This window comes from Pezoporus occidentalis, unplaced genomic scaffold (genome assembly GCF_034315485.1).
Source record: "Pezoporus occidentalis ecotype Australia unplaced genomic scaffold, CSIRO_AGI_Poc_V1 ctg444, whole genome shotgun sequence".
Taxonomy (NCBI): domain Eukaryota; kingdom Metazoa; phylum Chordata; class Aves; order Psittaciformes; family Psittacidae; genus Pezoporus; species Pezoporus occidentalis.
Genome location: NW_026915774.1, coordinates 77,819 through 97,036, shown reverse-complemented (window position 1 = coordinate 97,036; position 19,218 = coordinate 77,819). Strand labels below are relative to the sequence as shown.

The following is a 19,218-nucleotide window of genomic DNA, read 5'->3' as shown; positions in this document are numbered from 1 at the left end:
GGGCTTGACGCTTAACAAGACCTGGGGCAGTTAAATTGGAATATTGAAAGACAGCAAAGGTAAACAAGCAAGCCTTGGGGGATTAGGCCAGCATGTTGTTGTAGCAGGGAGTCTCAGTCGAGGCCAGACCAGAGGGTCTGAGACGGCGGGGTGAAACTGTTACAGTGTGTCCTCAGCACTGCGATTGGACTATTTACCTGGGGATTTTTACAGGGGCCAATGAGACTGAAAATGGCATGCTTGTGCAGGTTGGGAAAGTACCGAACAAGGGGATAAAGAGGACTTGATTGTAATAAGGTTGGATTTGTGTCTCCTCATCATCTTGAGTCCGTGTCATGATACACCACAACTTCTCTCTTCCAGGTTTACAAGAATATATCTTACTTAAATCTCCTAGGGATCAATATAGCTTAAAATAAAACTCTTACTTATTTCCCTTTTATACTTAGGAATTTGTAAAAAAAAAAAAAAAAAAAGGTATTACATCATCCAATACACAATCAAGACGGCATACGTCACTTTAGGTCCCTTTTTAATCACCAATTCAAAAGAAAGTTTATCTGTGTTTTTAATTCAGGAAAACACATTTTGGTAAGATAAGAACTTTTTTCAGAGGGAGTTTGAAAAAGCAAAATCTGTAGGCATACCTATTCCTGGATTTGAAGCAATACTAATTTTGAACCACACTAACCGTCCAGTTTTCTCAGGAGCTCATGCCTGGAAAACTGATATGTATAGAGTTCACATATATTATTCAGTGCCATATACAGATCTCCATTTGCTTTGTCAGTAGTTCCTCAGTGCTCACATCAAAATGAGACGTCCCCACCAACATTCAACTACTTGTCTACAGTTAACTTGTGTGCTGTCTCCCAAGCTTCTTTGACAGAAATAAATACTGCTCAGCAGGTTGTCTAATGAGATAAGACTCACAAGCACCTTTACAAAACACTGTTAGCAAAGGCTTCCACTGTATGGAGAAGCAGTGGCACAATAGGGTAAGATAGCAAACAGGAGAATTTCTAATAGGAACAGTCAGAATGCAGATATTTAGTCCTGTTTGTTTCTTTTGATGGACATAAGCAATATCTAAGGGCAACATAAGTTGTAAAATCTTTCTTAGACACTGGAGAAGAAGGGGAAAAGACAAGTTCATATGCCCATACTTGTCTGGTCATTTGTGCACCCAATGAAAAGATTCAAGAAAAGAAGTATCTGTACAGCTGCTGGTATTGCTACCATGGTAACACTAAAATGCTAAGATCTGTCTCAGGTTCTTCTCTATTTGCATTCTGGCTTTATAGTTTCTAAGACCAAGATTGACAGTTATCCTCCACAATCTTGTGATTAACCTTATCTTTGCCGGTCTGGCTCCATCATATAATACATGTCAGAAGACAAAGTGGTGTAAAAGTCACAGTACAATTCTGAGAACTACTGAGAATTTTCCACGCATGCTTGGGCCTTGATCCACATTCCTTCTAGTATCTAGACTGTGATCATGCAATCACCTCACCCTTACATAGACTATAGAGCAGAAATGCTCAGTAGAGTGAAACCCTTGCCCTGATTCCACAATAAACAAACAAATTTGAGTTAGATCAGGTTGCAGCAAGACATTTTGTCACAAGAAGTCAGCCAATAGCTGACCTACTATTTGGCCCAGGGGAAAAAGAGAAAAATCCTTGTCAAAAATGTCTTGAACTGGCAGAGCAAGTTTATACCAGATCTGCACTTACCTGTGGTAGAAGAATTTTTGATCTGCAGAAGGAGATGAAGCACTAAAGTCAGATCTAGTGTACTGTCACACATTGGCCTAAGGATCTCAGAAGACAACACTGCATACAGGAGAAATGTACTCACCTCTTCAACTCAGCAACAAGCAAAGCTGTGCAGGGAACACCCAGAGTCATTAGTGAAATGTTGTTGATGGCAGGCTTAATGAAGGCAAGGCAGGTAGTAACTCCAGACAGGACACCTACAGCAGCTTTAAATCGGCTCCTGAATAGGATTTTTTGGGGGAGAAAATTTCTAATTACTAAATTCTAAATACTAAACCCACAATTCTTAAAATTATGTTCATAACAGGCTTATAATAAACACCTAGACTTTGAATACTTAAACACCATCCTTAACCACTGCCTTAATTATTCCGACGAAAATACAGCTGACTTCCATAGGTCCACCTTCATGCACACTTAGGCTATACAGAAGGAAGAAGGTAAGAGGGTTTCCCTTACTGTAGCTGCAGCTTATGTAAGCTACTCATGTAAAGGTCTCCCCAGAATCAACAAGAACAAGCACTTCCAGAGGCAACTCACCTCATCCCAAGATCTGAAGTTACAGGGCATAAACCATCAGCAACTGCAGACTTGGGAATTCTAAAAAAAATGGGCTGAGATCATAGAATCACAGAATGGTTAGGGTTGGAAAGGCCCTTCAGATCATCTAGTTCCAACCCCCCTACCATGGACAGGGACATCTCACGCTAGACCATGTTACCCAAGACTTCGTCCAACCTGGCCTTGAACACAGCCAGGGATGGAGCATTCACAACATCCTTGGGCAACCCATTCCAGTGTCTCACCACTCTTACAGTAAAGAATTTCTTCCTAAACTTCCCCTGTTTAAGTCTGAACCCGTTACCCCTTGTCCTCTTGCTACAGTTCCTAATGAAGAGCCCCTCTCCAGCATCCTGGAAGCCTGCTATGAGGTCTCCACACAGCCTGCTCTTCTCCAGGCTACAAGCAATAGGAAGAGAATGGAGTGAGAAAAAGTAGTGGCGGCAGCGCTAAGGTTGGATAACAACTCAGTGCCATTATGTGCAGATTTAGGTATCAGCATAAGAAGTTTCAACAAACACGAAAATATACATGTATGATTGTACGATTACCTGTCATTCCGAAAAACTTTGGGCAGGTATCTCCTAGGGAACCACATGGCAAAAGCACACATCAGGACCCAGAGAATAGCCAGCTCATCCAGCATCTGGCCCAGGAAACTGAGGGTGGCGTGGAAGTAAACAGATCCAATTCCTGGAAGAATCAATAAAAAAGGCCTTATGAACAGTTGCAGTACTATAGAGATCAAAACATGCTGTGCGTGTTCAGAATTTCATAGCAAATGATGGATACCATTTGGCCTAGAAAAGATTTTTAAAAAAAAAAGAACAAATCCAAACAACCAAAACACAAATGCCAACTTTCCAAAGAAGGCAATCCAAATCATCAGCACCTCATTAATAAAGAAGCAGACCCTTTACAAAAGCAGCAGCTAAAGATGCCAGCTTCTACTAAAAAACTAGATGTGAAGAACCATCCAGTGGTAAAGTTAAATATAAAACCAATTAAGAAATAAAAGCCAAATGCTGCTTTGGAATTCTCTCAATAGGATGAGAATGGGCAAGACAAAGATCAAAAGTAGCATCTGATGACTACTCCATGATACAGGTTTAGAGGTGAAAAATATCACACTGCCCCCCCACATGGCTCTGATGTAAAAGTTTGTAAGTTGCCAGTGCCTCTAGGAATTAAAAGAATCTTGCATCTACAAAATAGCTAAGCCTTTGGGCCTTCTCACTTAATGCAAAACCTGTTACCCTCGTCTGTCGTGCTGGTATCACTAGCACAAACGCTTTCAGCTCTCATTTAAGCAACAGAGGAAAGAGCATCAACGCTGCTGGAGAGTGTCCTGGCCCAGTGACAAGATTAAGCACAGATATAAACAAAAGAAGTTATGCAGAAGAAGGATAGGAAGGGAACAGAGCTAATGCCTACATCCATCAACCTCAAATTGCAAAAAGCATTTTCCTTTCAGAAACCAGGTTGCTTCAGCTCCAAGCAAGTATAACCAAACTACTCCACAGATGTCAAGATTGCTTTGTTTCACAAAACAATCAAGCACAAGCAGGAAAAACTGATTTCCTCTCTTATTTCATGCATGAACAGGGAAATGGAGACTAAGCAACTTACCAACCACAACTAGCAGAGTCCATATTAAATATATTCCGCTGTTGAAACAGGTTGCATATTGACGGAACAAGCACATACATATGGGTGGTAAAACAAAAAACAAGACGTTGCTTATCTAGGGAAAAAAATAAAACAGTTTCACAATGACAGAAAATAAATAAACCTTAAATATTCATAGGCTGCCTGAGACAGTTACAGAAACACTGTGTCATCCAGGGAAGTCCCAGATCAACAAATTAGAGGTCTCAGTTTCTGCCAAAGATGAGCTGGTTTTGCAAAGCATCAACTTGTTTAGTACCATTAAAACCTAGTAAGAGCATAAAACTTTAAACAATGTAAAACTAGTAGCTAGTCACATCATTAAATTACCTTTCAAATCTATTCCCAGAGGAATTTTCTTGCAAATCTACAAATACTCAACTGTTGCAATTCAGGAAGCTTACAAGAACAAACAGCTGAGGAACAGGATGTCCTGACAAGTGACCTTTCCTCTAAGTGTCTGTCAAGCCTAGCATGTAAAAAGCAGTGTAAGTACTGGGTTAATCAAGTTTTGTGGCAGTCAATTCACTGAGCAATAACTACAGTCTGGAAGCTGAAATACAAAACCAAGCTAAAAGTTAGAACCCTTTTCGTGTGGTGTAGAAAGCCTAAAGCTGCAAATCCTTTTACAATTTGCATCTTTTCTCTTGATTCTCCATTACAAAAAACAACTCAATATGATTGAAAACTGGTTATAGGAAGGTGAAAAGGCTTAGAATTCAAACTACTGTTAGGGGCTTTAATTTAATATGTGAAAGTTCAACAAAAACTTATTTCTCTTGCTTACCAACAATCTAAAACATGGCTCTCTAGTTAAAGGCTGAAAACACTTTACTGGCAATTATCAGGAGCTCTCACTGCAGTCATCACTTGGTTCTCCCCAGAAGGAGCTGCCACTGCTGAGGGCCAGCTGTGGCACTAGGCAGTTACAGGAAGGCCCTACTGCTGATTCACAATGGGACAGGATGAATTCACCAGCCCCAGTTTCCTCACCTTCCCCCACATATCCCAAGCACAAGAGAAAGTAATTCCCAGCGACATTCCCTAAAGCAGATGTAGAAAACAACTGGGAAAGAGCATTCCTTTGGGACAGGTCCCCTCTTTGCGGAGACCTGTAAACTTTTCCTGACATTAATGAAAATCTGGTGGAGAAAGGATTCAAGAACAACACACAAAAAAGGCATTTGTTCATTTACACCCTGTGCTCCAAAACTCTACATGGTCTGAGGACAGAGCTTATGATGATTAAAATGGACACGTCTATTTAACATTTGCAAGGCCTATCAAAGCATATTCCTAAGCTGCCATCCAAAATGACAGTGACTACAGAAGCAATTTCTCAGCACCATCTACTTCACATCAGACACCTTCCCTCACACTAAAGGTACATCCTCAACAGGCAAGCTGTGTTTCATTCCAAAGTCTTGGCTTTAAGATTTCATTCAAATACTTAGAAAGAGCAATCACCCACACAGTTCATAGCTGCAAATACTATGCAAATCTCTACCAGCAGCACCCTGGTAATAGCACACAGACCAGCCAAAGACTTGCTAATGCAGAGGGCTCCTTGCAGTCAGGCCAGAGAGCCACCTCCCACTGGACTGCCCTGTCTGAATCAATGCAAGGGTTGAATCCTTCTGCCAGTTACCATCTCCTGCAGCATGCTTGTCATGCAGGAATCCATCTTCATAAAGCAGAAGTACAAACCTGAGGGGCAGCAAGTGCCATAGACCAAGCACTTCTTCAGGTAGGAATAAAAGGACTCATAGTACAGAAATCCTTCACCCCACCAAGGCAGCAAATTCTGCGTTTGTTGTTCACAAATTAAGATGGGTGGAAGGTTGACAATATGGGCATGTGGCAATGTCAGATTGCAGGATACTGCACAATCCTGGGGAGGCAAGGTAAAGAACAAAGTATTATTTATAAAGTAATATCCTATTTTAGCATATTTTAAGAGGCAGATCCATTTCCTTAATTCATGTGAGACCAAAGCATTATTTATAAAGTAATATCGTATTCAATATATTTTAAGAGGCAGATCCATTTCCTTAATTCATGTAAACCAACCTACACATTCAAGCAAACAGGCTCACTTGAGCATCTTCCATTCACAAAAAACTCACCAACTCCACACAGAAGAGAATGTTAGCAACACTGAGAATAAAGCCATAGGACAGGATCCCAGAGTGCAATGTGCTGACCTAAGCACAGAATGGGAGGGCTCCCCTCAGCCCCAAACAGGTAGAATGCATACACAGTGACTGACAGCAGGGATGATGGAATATGAACAAGACCTCTGGGAACCTGGGAGTGCTCTACACATTTTAGGCTTTAAGCCACTGTTAGGCCAAAGGGTGGTGTTAAGGGGGAAAAAATAGATGGTTATAAACAAAGTGGTGTCAAAAAACCCTTTCCATCTCCACAGCTAGGACTAACAAACAAAGAAATCAGACCAGGTAAGTGCAGTCTATACAGATATGGCTAGAAAGTCCTTTTTCTGCCTAGGAAGAACATGATGAAGGAAACACACCTACTTACCATACCTGCAGCAATGAAGGTTTATACTAGCAATTAGACAATTAGCAATTCTGTCCCAAGTTAGTGCGCTTCTGGCACTGAACTCCTGTTCATGCTAAGGTCCTGCCTGCAAATGCAAGAATACCCTTGCAACCTGGATTTGACCATGACTTGTACCCTTCAAGAAAGCCACCAGGAAGATTTTCTAATATTGTACACATTGAAATAACTTTAGTACTGAAATCCTTTTCTATGAAGTTTTAAAAAAATGTGCTAATATGGTATCTCTTCCATGCAATACGTAGTTCCACAAACTGTATTTTTCACAAACTATATTCAAATCAAGACTCTGGAACATGTTCTGAAACACTTCGCTGAAGTTCTCTTAGTTCCAAGTTCAGTGTCAATACAACTGACCTGCTGCTTTTCCCTCACTGGTATCAGCCTGGCTCCCTATGAGGACACACGCCCTTAAATATTCCACAACTAACACCACCCTTTCCAAGCAAGTGAGGCACCTATCCGTTTGGCTCTGGTTTCATGCTGCATGTGCAATTTTTTTTACATAATATACAATTACACTGCATGGCTTCATAATGTATAATTAAAATGATGATACAGTTAAGATTAGTGCAACAGTAACAGGAGTATTTTCTTTGGGATCTGCAAAAGACAGGGATTAAAGTTACTGCCCTCGAAAAAGGTAAGTGGCTCATCATTAACAGTCCATCCTCCATCTTCATGCATTTCTGGACCTTTAGTTTCAATTTCCAACTACTTAATTGTATGAAAGGGATATAGGACATGAGCCACAGAGGGAATACCAGAGGCTTCCTCAGATCATGACCACAAAACTTCACCCATATTTGGCCACAGTCCTGACAGAGGATGTTTCCTGCAGTCCTGCCAAAGCTCAAGTATTCTTCACTATCCGGTACGCCTCCCAGACAGCAGCTGTAGCATTCAACCACCACAGCAACACTTATTGCACTAACTCTTTGTGAGGAAAAAGTAAAAATAGACTAAGTAGCTCTTGGTGAGTTCACCAAGTTTGTTTCTTTTATATTCTGATCCACGAGCATGCCACTTCCATAAGTGAAAAGACTTCTTTAGTAAAAAAGATGATGTAGAGAGACTACAAGCATTCTTTTACACTCTTACAACTATCCCACAACTTTTTAAAACTTTCATTTACATACCACTAGGGGACAAAAGTTGAGGAATAAAACCACTGGCAATTCCCTCTTCAAATGGAAATCTGGCAAGAAATACGTATGACATGCACAACTTCATGCAACATACTGAACTGTAAAGTACTTACTTTGGTAACAACAGAGAAAAAAAAGAAAAGAGTTACTGTTTTCGGATGATTGAAACACAAACAACAGCTTTTTTTTTGTAAATAACTGTGCACTGGGTAAATCCTTTTTGCTCATATGGGGGCACTTGTTTGTGTTCTTGAGTAAGTTTAGACTGCATCAGGACACATCACTCATTTGGGGGGGGGGGGGGGGGGGCAAGGGGCAGGGAAAGCCAGTCTTCTTGTAACTGCTCTTTTAATTTGAGTTACAAAGTACTGGATGGCCTTCTTCCTGAAACTGTGTAAGACCTGAACACAAAATCATATCCATCTAACCCACATGTGTTTTAGGAAATTAGGCTGATCAATTTGTACAAAACCTCTGAAAAGATATTCTCCTACTGATTTAATCCTGCCGAGCACTTTGGTTTGCTTTTTAACTAAATCGAGTTAAATTTAGGTATAACATATGAGGATTGAGTCCCATCAGAACAAACCAATGACTAAAGAAAGAAAAACATCAAAACAACAAAAAAAAACAAACCAAAAACATTTCAGATAGTGTTTCAGTTGTGTGCTTACAGAAATATTGAGTGAGAGGAATATTGAATGAGCACTTCATCTCTGACCTCGGCCAGACACTTTGAAATGTGGATTAGCAAGGTTTTAATCTACAGCTTAAAGACCCAGATGCTACATTCTGGTCTGCTGAAGAGTCCTTCCTGAAACTTCAAGAGGGTTTGAGTCAGAGTCAGACCTGAACCATCTTAGAAGTAATAAAATTTAGACTTAAGTTGCATGTTAGAGTCGAGCCAAAATCTCCCAACTGTCCTGTGAGCATCTGGCTTTTGGGGGTCACAGTTGAACAACGCCATCAATCTATTGTGAGTCACTGTCTTAATTTTCAGAAGTTACTAACACAGAAGTCGAACCTCACAATGACTTGTTACTATTGAAGAGAGGCTAAACACAGCTACCCTCAAGGGAGACTCTTTCTGCTTCGCCTTTCAGTGGACAGCTCACCGACTCACACACAGCTGCCACAGTACAGGGGGATTCAGGGATAAAGTTTTGCTCTCTGTTACCCTGTATGGAACCTCAGTTATTCATCCAGACATACCTCTATCTCCTAGCGTTTTGCAAGCTTCTGTACCACTGCTGATCAGCTCAGTACAGTTAGAAGGCTACTCATCCCCCTGCATAGCTGGCTCCAAAACACAGTGGCTGTCTTCAAGAAACTTGTTTATCCTGACCTTTTTCTCCCTTTGTTTTTGGTTCTTGCACAGTGACATCAGACACAAAGAAAGCAGACAGTTCCCCCCATTAGACCAGCCACCACCTGGATGCCTTTGGTAGCAAACTACAAGAAAAAACCAACACGTTAGCAATGTGCATCTTGCACTAATTACTTGCTCTGTATGTGCAGCACCCCCCACTGTACACGCTCCAGTAAGTGAAGCCGGTCACATTTCTTCCACTGGATGTCAGTAGTTGAAGAAACAGCTTGAAAGGGAAAGACAGCTCTGGATGGAATTTGGGAGAAAATAAAATACCATTTTAAAGTACAAAAGAGGCAAGGCAGAAGCACCAGCTCCTCATTTGTGCACACCTCAGACACTACAGAACAGAAAACAGATTGGATATTGGCAGGGTTTTCTCCTGTACATGTGTTTTGCATGGAAAGGCAAACTACCAGAAAGTCCAATGCACTATCTCTGGTCAATCTACCTGTCACTGCAATTCTTTAAATCCACAGGATGTAAGGAGCACTGCACCCTTTCCAAGATGCGTGGTACAGGGCAATCCAGCTGTTGCTGGGCTACGATTTGACAGGTTCTCACCATCAGCTGAGGGGTACTGGTGTGGTGTAAGGGCTCAGGGATGAACCATAGCTTGCTGGAACATTTGTCCTTTTCCCCCTCTTTCCTTTCTTCAGCTACTTTCTCAAACAGATATCTCTTTTTCTCCCAAAAGTACATTGCTGCCTTCATCCTGCAAACTCAGGGCAAGCTTTGCCTTTTTTGCGCCAAAACTACATGGATGAATCCGAGTTTTGCTTCCAAACATGTCCTGGGTTGAGCAGTACCAGGCATTTTTCTCCTTCTTAGTAGCTGGTGCAGTGCTGTGGTTTTGACTTTCAGCCTGGGAACAACGCTGATAACACCGACGTTTTTAGTTGTTCCAACGTAATGTTTACTCTGACCAAGGACTTTGTGAGTCTCATGCTCTGCCAGGGAGGAGGGGAAGCTGGGAGGAAGCAGAGACAGGACACCTGACCCAAACTAGCCAAAGAGGTATTCCATACCACAGCACGTCATGCCCAGTATGTAAACGGGGGGCAGTTACCCAGAAGGGCTAGACCACTTCTCGGGTCAGGCTGGGTATTGATCAGCAGGTGGTGAGTGGTGGTATTCTCTTCCCTTGTTATTTCCCTTATCATTATTATTATTGGTGGTAGCAGTAGTGATTTGTGTTATACCTTAGTTACTGGACTGTTCTTATCTCAGCCCATGGGAGTTACATTCTTTTGGTTCTCCTCCTCATCCCTCCCGGAGCAGGAGGGAAGAAGAAAGGTGGAGGGAGGAGCGAGCAGGCGGCTGCATGGTTCTGAGTTAATGGCTGGGCTTAAACCACCACAGTTCTTTGTGGCGTCCAATGTGGGGCACAAAGGGTTGAGATAACAACAGATCTGACCAGAGTGTGTCTAATCGTATTTGTGATAAGCATTCATTGTTTTGGATTAATAGTCACTTGTTACAATGCTGATTTATTGGCTCTCAAAGTTGTTGCTCTTCATCTCAGAGTTTCAGCATACCTTACTTTCAGCTGGTATTTGCTGTGTTAGTATTTATCAGCTGGGGACCTTGGGCTAAGGTTTTTTGTTTCATTGTACTTTATGGTAATTACTTGTAATACAATAGACTCACTGATCATGAAACTGATCTGGCTTGTGCTCCCAGTGTGGTCACCATCTCTACACTTTGGGAGGTATATAATGGAAGTGTTTAGCAATTACACATCTTTTTTCCCTTCTCAGGTGGTCACCCTATGAAGGAGACATTCCATTATGCTCCCAGCTCCCCCACCAGACCATTTACAGCATCATTTGAGAGTTCTGAAGGTTTTGTCTGGCCTTTGGGTACCCTTGAGACCTGCCTGCTGATTGTGATGGGGATCAGCATGTTGGCACACATACGGAGTGTGTTTTACTCCTGACCATTTCATCTGATCTCAAAAGTTAAGCAGAGTCAGGTTTGGGTCTGGTTTAGGGTTAGATGACGACATAGGAGGACCAAGAGATTTTCCCCGAGGCTGGACAGTCATGAGTGGCAGGGTGTGTGGGATAGTATGGGCAATTATCTAGGCCAGTGGTCCCCTCAAGAGCTTTGGAACTTTACTGCTGAACAAGTGCAATATCTGGAAAAACTAGTAAAAGTCTTATATGAGTTGTGTTGTCAACCTGGTCATACCAGAGAAGGAGAAATCATGGCAACATGCTGGGACTTGGCCTATGCTTACAGAAACCTGTTCAACACTATCCAGCACCTTCAAAGGGAAAAAGATGTCACTGGATCTGATGGCAAAACAACAGACAACGCAGCTACTCCAACTCCAAATGCAGCAGCTACACCAACCCCAGTGACAAGTACAGCAGCTACTCACACTCTTGTCTACAACAGACAATGAAGCTACTCCAAGTACAGCAGCTACACCAGCCCCAGTGACAAGTACAGCAGCTACTCACACTCTTGTCTACAACAGACAATGAAGCTACTCCAAGTACAGCAGCTACACCAACCCCAGTGACAAGTATAGCAGCTACTCACACTCTTGTCTACAACAGACAATGAAGCTACTCCAAGTACAGCAGCTACACCAACCCCAGTGACAATTACAGCAGCTACTCACACTGACTACAACAGACAACGCAGCTACTCCAACTCCAAGCACAGAAATTACACCAACCCCAGTGACAAGTACAGCAGCTACTCAAACCCTGACAACAACAGACAGTGCAGCTGCTGGTGCTACTCAACCCCCAAGCACAGCAGCTGCATCAACCCCGACAACACATACTGCATCCACTTCAACTACAGTGATAATCACTGCAGCTAAACCAGAGGAGCAATTTGTGCCAATATCAGTTGCCCCTGTACATAAGGGGAAAAGCAAACAAGAGGCACAAAAAGCAACCCGTACAGTGAAGAAAGATGAAGAACCAATGCACTTACCACACGGGACAGCACCTGAACAAGAGCTATTATTAAGTAGATCAGAGAAAGGGGAAGAAGAGGTGACTTCTCAACCCTGGACCTCAAACGAGCTATGGAATATGCAAAAAGATTTCACCTGTCAACCAGGGGAGCACGTCATCACCTGTTTGCTCCAATGCTGGGCCAATGGGGCCAATGGTCACAAACTAGAAGGTAGGGAAGCCAAGCAGCTGGGATCACTTGCTAGGGAAGGGGGAATTGACAAAGCAACTGCAAAAGAGAAAAAGTTCCTCAGCCCTTGGAGGTGGCTCTTGGCAGATGTAAAAGAAAGGTTTCCGTACAAGGATGATGTTATAAGTTGTTCAGCCAACTGGACCACAACAGAGAAAGGCATCCAGTCTCTGACAGAATCAGCCATTGTAGAGATGACCTATCACAGGCCGGATGCTGGAATGCACCTGTAGATCCGTAGATGAAGCCAAATGTACACAACCCATGCGGCAGAAACTTATATGGAATGCACCATCATCATACGCTGACTCACTGGCAGCAATAATCTGGAATGACATAGTACCACCAACAGTGGATGAAATGATTTGTCAACTCCGAGAGTGCGACAACAATCTCACCCCTTCCATCATTTCAGCTGTGGAAAAACTGTCCCAGGAGTTCAAACAACTGAGAGACGATCTATCCAATCTATCCAGTTCCCCGCGTGTATCAACACACATCTCAGCTATTAACAAAAGGCGCCCTACTGCTTGAGAGAGAAGATACAAGAAGTACACGCCACAGGCCTATGGTTTTACCTGTGTGATCACAGACAAGAGCTGAGAAAGTGGGATGGAAAACCTACCTCAGCTCTGGAGGAACGGGTGCATGAATTGAAGAGGAGAACAAAAGTCAAGGATGATCATCCCATGAAAGCTGCAGCTTCAGTGTCTGGTGAGCAGGCTTCAGACAGAGTGGAAGAGCTGATTTTATTCCAGCTCCTGTGATAAAGAAGACATATCCTTTTCTACAAGACGTAAGTGGCCAATATTGTGATCACTATCAGAAGGGCCCTGCCTCTAGCCAGATGAAGGTAGGGGACAATCAGATTTACTGGACTGTGTGGATCAGATGGCCTGGCACATCAGTCCCACAGAAGCATAAGGCTCTAGTAGATACCGATGCACAGTGTACCCTGATGCCATCAAGCTGTCAAGGGGTGGAACCCGTCTGTATTTCTGGAGTGACAGGAGGATCCCAAAAGTTGACTGTACTGGAGGCTGAAATCAGCCTGGCTGGGAGGAAATGAGAAAAGCACCCCACTGTGACTGGTCCAGAGGCTCCATGCATCTTTGGCACAGACTACCTCAGAAGAGGGTACTTCAAAGACCCAAAAGGGTACTGATGGGCTTGTGGCACTGCTGCTTTGGAGACAGAGGAAATTAAGCAGCTGCCCACCTTGCCTGGTCTCTCAGAGGATCCTTCTGTTGTGGGGTTGCTGACGGTCAAAGAACAACAAGTGCCAATCATGACCACAACAGTGCAACGGCAGCAAGAGTGCACCAACCAAGACTCCCTGATTCTCATCCATAAGCTGATCCGCAGACTGGAGAGGCAAGGAGTGATCAGTAGGACCTGCTTACCCTTTAATAGCCCCATATGGCCAGTGCAAAAGCCTAATGGACAGTGGAGACTAATAGACTATCGTGGCCTGAATGAAGTCACACCACCACTGAGTGCTGGCGTACCGGACATGCTAGAACTTCAGTATGAACTAGAGTCAAAGGCAGCCAAGTGGTATGCCACGATTGATATTGCCAATGCATTTTTCTCAATTCCTTTGGCAGCAGAGTGCAAGCCACAGTTTGCTTTTGGAGTGGTGTCCAGTTCACTTGGAACCGACTGCCCCAGGGGTGGAAACACAGCCCTACGACCTGCCACGGACCGATCCAGACTGCACTGGAACAGGGGCAAGCTCCAGAACACCTGCAATACATTGATGACATTATCATGTCAGGTGATAAAGCAGAAGAAGTCTTTGAGAAAGGGAGGAAAATAATCCAAATCCTGCTGAAAGCCGGTTTTGCCATAAAACAGAGTAAGGTCAAGGGACCTGCACAGGAGATTCAATTTTTGGGACTATGTCCTGGGTTCAGCAGTAGCAGTCATGTTTTTCCTTTGTGGTAGCTGGTGCAGTGCTGTGTTTTGACTTCCAGCCTGGGAACAGTGTTGGTGAAGCCGATGTTTTCGGTTATTGCTAAGTGATGTTTACCCTGACCAAGGACTTTGTGAGGCTCATGCTCTGCCAGGGAGGAGGGGAAGCTGTGAGGAAGCAGAGATGGGGCGCCTGACCCGGGCTAGCCAAGGAGGTATTCCATACCACAGCACGTCATGCCCGGGGTGGGGGGTGACTGGGAGTTACCCGGAAGGACACGGGCTTCCAGGTGGGACTCGTTTTCTTGGCCGGTGGTATCGTATTCTCTTCCCTTGTTATTTTCCCTTATCATTGTTGTAGTTGATAGTAGCGGTGGTGATTTGTGTTGTACATTGGTTGCTGGACTGTTCTTGTCTCAACCCGTAGGAGTTGCACTCTTTCGATTCTCCTCCCCGTTCCTCCGGGAGCGGGGAAGGGGAGAGCCACGGGGGGGGTGGGGAACGGACCTCGATTGTTGTCAGCTCGGCACCACTCACTGGGAGTGAGTGAACAAGTTACCTGACTGGGTTTAAACCACGACAGTTCTTTTTGGCGCCCCACGTGAGGCGATACAGCGGAAGAAGTCTTTGAGAAAGGGAGGAAAATAATCCAAATCCTGCTGAAAGCTGGTTTTGCCATAAAACGGAGTAAGGTCAAGGGACCTGCACAGGAGATTCAATTTTTGGGAATAAAATGGCAAGATGGACGTAGACAGATCCCCACAGATGTGATCAACAAGATAACAGCAATGTCTCCACCAACTAATAAGAAAGAAACGCAAGCTTTCTTGGGTGCAGTGGGGTTCTGGAGAATGCACATCCCAAATTACAGTTCGATTGTAAGCCCTCTCTATCATGTGACCCGAAAGAAGAATGATTTTAAATGGGGCCATGAGCAACAACAAGCCTTTGAGCAAATTAAACGCGAGATAGTTCATGCAGTAGCCCTTGGACCAGACCGGACCGGGCCAGATGTAAAAAATGTACTGTACACTGCAGCTGGGGAGAAAGGTCCTACCCGGAGCCTCTGGCAGAAAGCTCCAGGGGAGACTCGAGGTCGACCCCTCGGGTTTTGGAGTCGGGGATATAAAGGATCTGAGGCCAGCTATACCCCAACTGAGAAAGAGATACTGGCAGCCTATGAAGGGGTTCGAGCTGCTTCGGAAGTGATTGGCATTGAAGCACAGCTCCTCCTGGCACCCCCGTTGCCCGTGCTGGGCTGGATGTTCAAAGGCAGGGTCTCCTCTACACATCATGCAACGGATGCTACATGGAGTAAATGGGCTGCACTAATTACACAACGAACTCGAATAGGAAATCTCAGTCATCCAGGCATTCTAGAAGTCATCATGGACTGGCCAGAGGGCAAAGATTTTGGAATGTCACCAAAGGAGGAGGTGGTGCGTGCTGAAGAGGCCCCACCATATAATAAACTGTCAGAAAGTGAAAAGCAGTATGCCTTGTTTACTGATGGCTCTTGCCGTATTGTGGGAAAGCATCGGAGATGGAAGGCAGCTGTATGGAGTCCTGGACGACAAGTTGCAGAAACTGCTGAAGGAGAGGGTGAATCGAGTCAGTTTGCCGAGGTGAAAGCCATCCAGCTGGCCCTGGACATTGCTGAACGAGAAAAGTGGCCAGTACTTTACCTCTATACTGACTCATGGATGGTGGCAAATGCCCTGTGGGGGTGGTTGAAGCAATGGAAGCAGAGCAACTGGCAACGCAGAGGTAAACCCATCTGGGCTGCTGCACTGTGGAAAGATATTGCTGCCCGGGTGCAGAACCTGGTGGTGAAGGTACACCATGTAGATGCCCATGTACCCAAGAGTCGGGCCACTGAGGAGCACCAGAACAACCAACAAGTGGATAAAGCGGCTAAGATTGAAGTGGCTCAGATGGACTTAGATTGGCAACATAAAGGTGAATTATTTTTGGCCCGGTGGGCCCATGACACTTCAGGCCATCAGGGCAGAGATGCAACATACAGATGGGCCTGTGATCGAGGGGTGGACTTAACAATGGACACTATTGCCCAGGTTATTCATGAGTGTGAAACACGTGCTGCAATTAAACAAGACAAGCAGTTAAAGCCTCTTTGGTATGGAGGACGATGGTTGAAGTATAAATATGGGGAGGCCTGGCAGATTGACTATATCACACTGCCACCAACCCACCAAGGCAAGCGCCATGTGCTTACCATGGTGAATGTAACCACTGGATCGCTGGAAACATGCTGTGCACCCACACCACTGGCCGGGACAGTATCCTGGGCCTTGAGAAAAAAATCTTGTGGTGACATGGCACCCCAGACGGAACTGAGTCAGAGAATGGGACTCATTTCTGGAACAATCTTACAGACATTTGGGCCAAAGAGCATGGTATTGAGTGGGTATATCACATCCCCTACCATGCACCAGCCTCTGGGAAAATCGCACAGTACAATGGGCTGTTAAAAACTACACTGAGAGCAGTGGGTGGTGGGACTTTCAAACACTGGGATACACATTTACCAAAAGGCACCTGGTGGGTCAACACCAGACGATCTGCCAACAGAGCTGGCCCAGTGCACTCAGAACTTTTACATACTGTAGAAGGGGATAAAGTTCCTGTGGTGGACATAAAGAATTTGCCAGGGAAGACAGTCTGGGTTACTCCTGCTTCAGGTAAAGGCAAACCCACCCTTGGGATTGCTTTTGCTCAGGGACCCGAATATACTTGGTGGGTAATGTGGAAAGATGGGAATTCTGATGTGTACCTCAAGTGGATTTGATTTTAGGGGAAAACAGCCGATGAACTCAATTGGATGCTATTGCCTGCTATGTAGCATTTTTATAGCCCACCAACTAGATGTCTTCAGGTCACTAGCGACTGGCCCTGACTTCCCTCTGACCATTAACCCAAGAAAGAATGGACTTTGAAGAAACCAGACAAGCTCAGCAGTGACGAGTTCCATGGTGTCATTGGCAGGCAACAGTCCAACACTGCACACAGCCTCTCCTGCTCTGAAAGACTGTTACAAGAGATGGAGCCCGACATCATGGACCGGATGAACTCAGCAGCTTTATAGGGATTTGTCCATGCACTAAGAATGATCTCTCTCTTTGTGCATGTGTGGACATGTACATATATATATATATATTTATATATATATGAAACAAGAGTGATGGTATATAGAAAAATGTGGGATCTGAGCATAACTTGAATAAGGGGCTGGATCCTGTCCTGGGTTCAGCAGCAGCAGTCATTTTTCTCCTTCTTAGTAGCTGCTGCAGTGCTGTGGTTTTGACTTTCAGCCTGGGAACAGCGCTGGTAACACCGACGTTTTTAGTTGCTGCTAAGTAATGTTTATTCTGACCAAGGACTTTCTGAGACTCATGCTCTGTTAGGGAGGAAGGGAAGTCAGGAGGAAGCAGGGACAGGACACCTGACCCAAACTAGACAAAGGGGTATTCCATACCACTGCTCGTCATGCCCAGGATATAAACTGGGGGCAGTTACCCGGAAGGGCTAGATCGCTGCTCGGGTCAGTCTGGGTAACAACTGGCAGGTGGTGAGCGGTTGTATTCTCTTCCCTTGTTATTTCCCTTATCATTATTATTATTATTGGTGGCAGCAATAGTGGTTTGTGTTATACCTTAGTTACTGGGCTGGTCTAATCTCAACCCATGGGAGTTAACATTCTTCTGATTCTCCTGCTCATTCCTCTGGGAGCAGGAGGAGGAAGAAGGGGGGAAGTGAGAGAGCGGCTGCCTGGTTCTGAGTTACCGGCTGGGCTTAAACCACGACAAAACACTTCGGTGTTTTTTTTTTCTTGACCCGTCACCGCCGTGGTGACACCTGTGGAAACGGGTACTGGACGCCGGCAATCTAGCACCAGTTTTGCACCCGGGCGCCGCAAGGGCCCGCTGCACGCTATTTACCGAACAGCTCGTCATGAGCCCTCTCTAAACCTCCCGATTTTATATCTACAACACCAAATAGCTCTTTTTCTTTAATTTTAGGCGTACCAGGGACCGGAGAAGGAAGAAGCAGGCAGCGACAGAAGGGCATTCTACAGTCCCCTGAAAGCCCTGTTTGATGGACTTCGCAGGCAGCAGGACCGCGCCGGGCTTCAGAGGTACCTCCCATCCGCCCACCCACCCGCCCTCCGCTCCCGAACCGGGGCAGTCGCCGAGCGCGGCGGGCGCCACTGCCCTCCCCGCAGAGCGCCCTGCCTGGCCGCCGAGCCCTCTTCCCCGCCCCCTGGCCCCAAGTCGGCCACCGCTCCCGCACCCCCTGAAAACCGCCGTCGCCGCCACGCACCGTGTTGTAGAACTCGGCTATGGCGGGCACGATGGTGTAGTTGTCCTCGCACCAGTCCACCTCCGAGCTACCAGCCCGCAGCTGGTCCCACCACAGCTGCACGCCCATGACGGTAACCCGTCCACCCTGCGCTCTGGCTCCGCCACTCCTGAGATGCTAGTCGGACAGCCCCACCTCCTCATGCCCCGCCTCTCGGCACGCCTCGGGCCTGCGCGAAGGTCGGGGCTCGGTTGGCCGGCACGCCGCGTGTCGCGCTGTCTACGGGGCAGTGGGGGCTGCGTAGGGCAGTTCTGCAGGGTCTGAGCTGTGCCTGTGCGCGGCGGGACCCTCGCAAGTGAGGGCCTCTTGCCCAGCGCCTGGCCGGCACAGCCGGCGGTGTCCGCGGGAGCGCGGCCCGTCGCGCCGCCGTGAGGGGCAGCACAGCCGGGCGGGAGCCGCGCAGACACCGGGACTTCCCCCAGCGCCCGCGCGAGCACTGCACGTGCTGGCTGATGGCACCTCCGGCGGCCGGTGCTTCCCGTTCGCGGGAAGACGCGCCACCCGCCGCTCGCCGGGGCTCTAGTGTTCTCACTCCAACCGCGAGAGCGCGCTCTCCCTCCGAAGGAAACGGCTAATCCTGCCGCAGGCCGCCCCCGGTCTGCTCCTCAGCGCGGGCTAGCGGCGCCCGCCGGGACTACCTCGTACGGAT

The 19,218-nt window shown here is 45.8% G+C and overlaps 1 protein-coding gene across 3 annotated transcripts; it reads right to left on the bottom strand.

The window, feature by feature from the left end:
• Window positions 1-699: 699 nt before the first annotated feature.
• ACER2 (alkaline ceramidase 2) lies at window positions 700-18,730 on the bottom strand. 3 transcript variants are annotated; one of them, XM_062635015.1, is made up of 4 exons: window positions 9,672-9,991; window positions 3,972-4,086; window positions 2,894-3,035; window positions 700-2,001 (listed from the first exon to the last, which is right to left on the bottom strand). In XM_062635015.1, the coding sequence occupies exons 1-4, from the start codon at window positions 9,819-9,821 to the stop codon at window positions 1,860-1,862; spliced, it is 549 nt and encodes a 182-aa protein (XP_062490999.1). In that variant the 5' UTR covers window positions 9,822-9,991; the 3' UTR covers window positions 700-1,859. The 3 variants fall into 3 exon arrangements, with proteins under 3 accessions (XP_062490999.1, XP_062491002.1, XP_062491001.1); XM_062635018.1 differs by lacking the exon at window positions 9,672-9,991 and adding an exon at window positions 9,084-9,154 and having other exon boundaries at window positions 701-2,001; XM_062635017.1 differs by lacking the exon at window positions 9,672-9,991 and adding an exon at window positions 18,531-18,730 and having other exon boundaries at window positions 704-2,001.
• Window positions 18,731-19,218: the final 488 nt, after the last annotated feature.

Excerpts from the sequence above, each read along its gene's own strand:
- ACER2 (XM_062635015.1), bottom strand. The coding sequence starts at position 9,821 with ATGAAGGCAGCAATGTACTTTTGGGAGAAAAAGAGATATCTGTTTGAG. Across the intron at positions 4,087-9,671 it reads CCAGTACCCCTCAGCTGATG|ATAAGCAACGTCTTGTTTTT; the intron begins GTGAGAACCTGT and ends TTTTTTCCCTAG. Across the intron at positions 2,002-2,893 it reads AAAGTTTTTCGGAATGACAG|GAGCCGATTTAAAGCTGCTG; the intron begins GTAATCGTACAA and ends AATCCTATTCAG.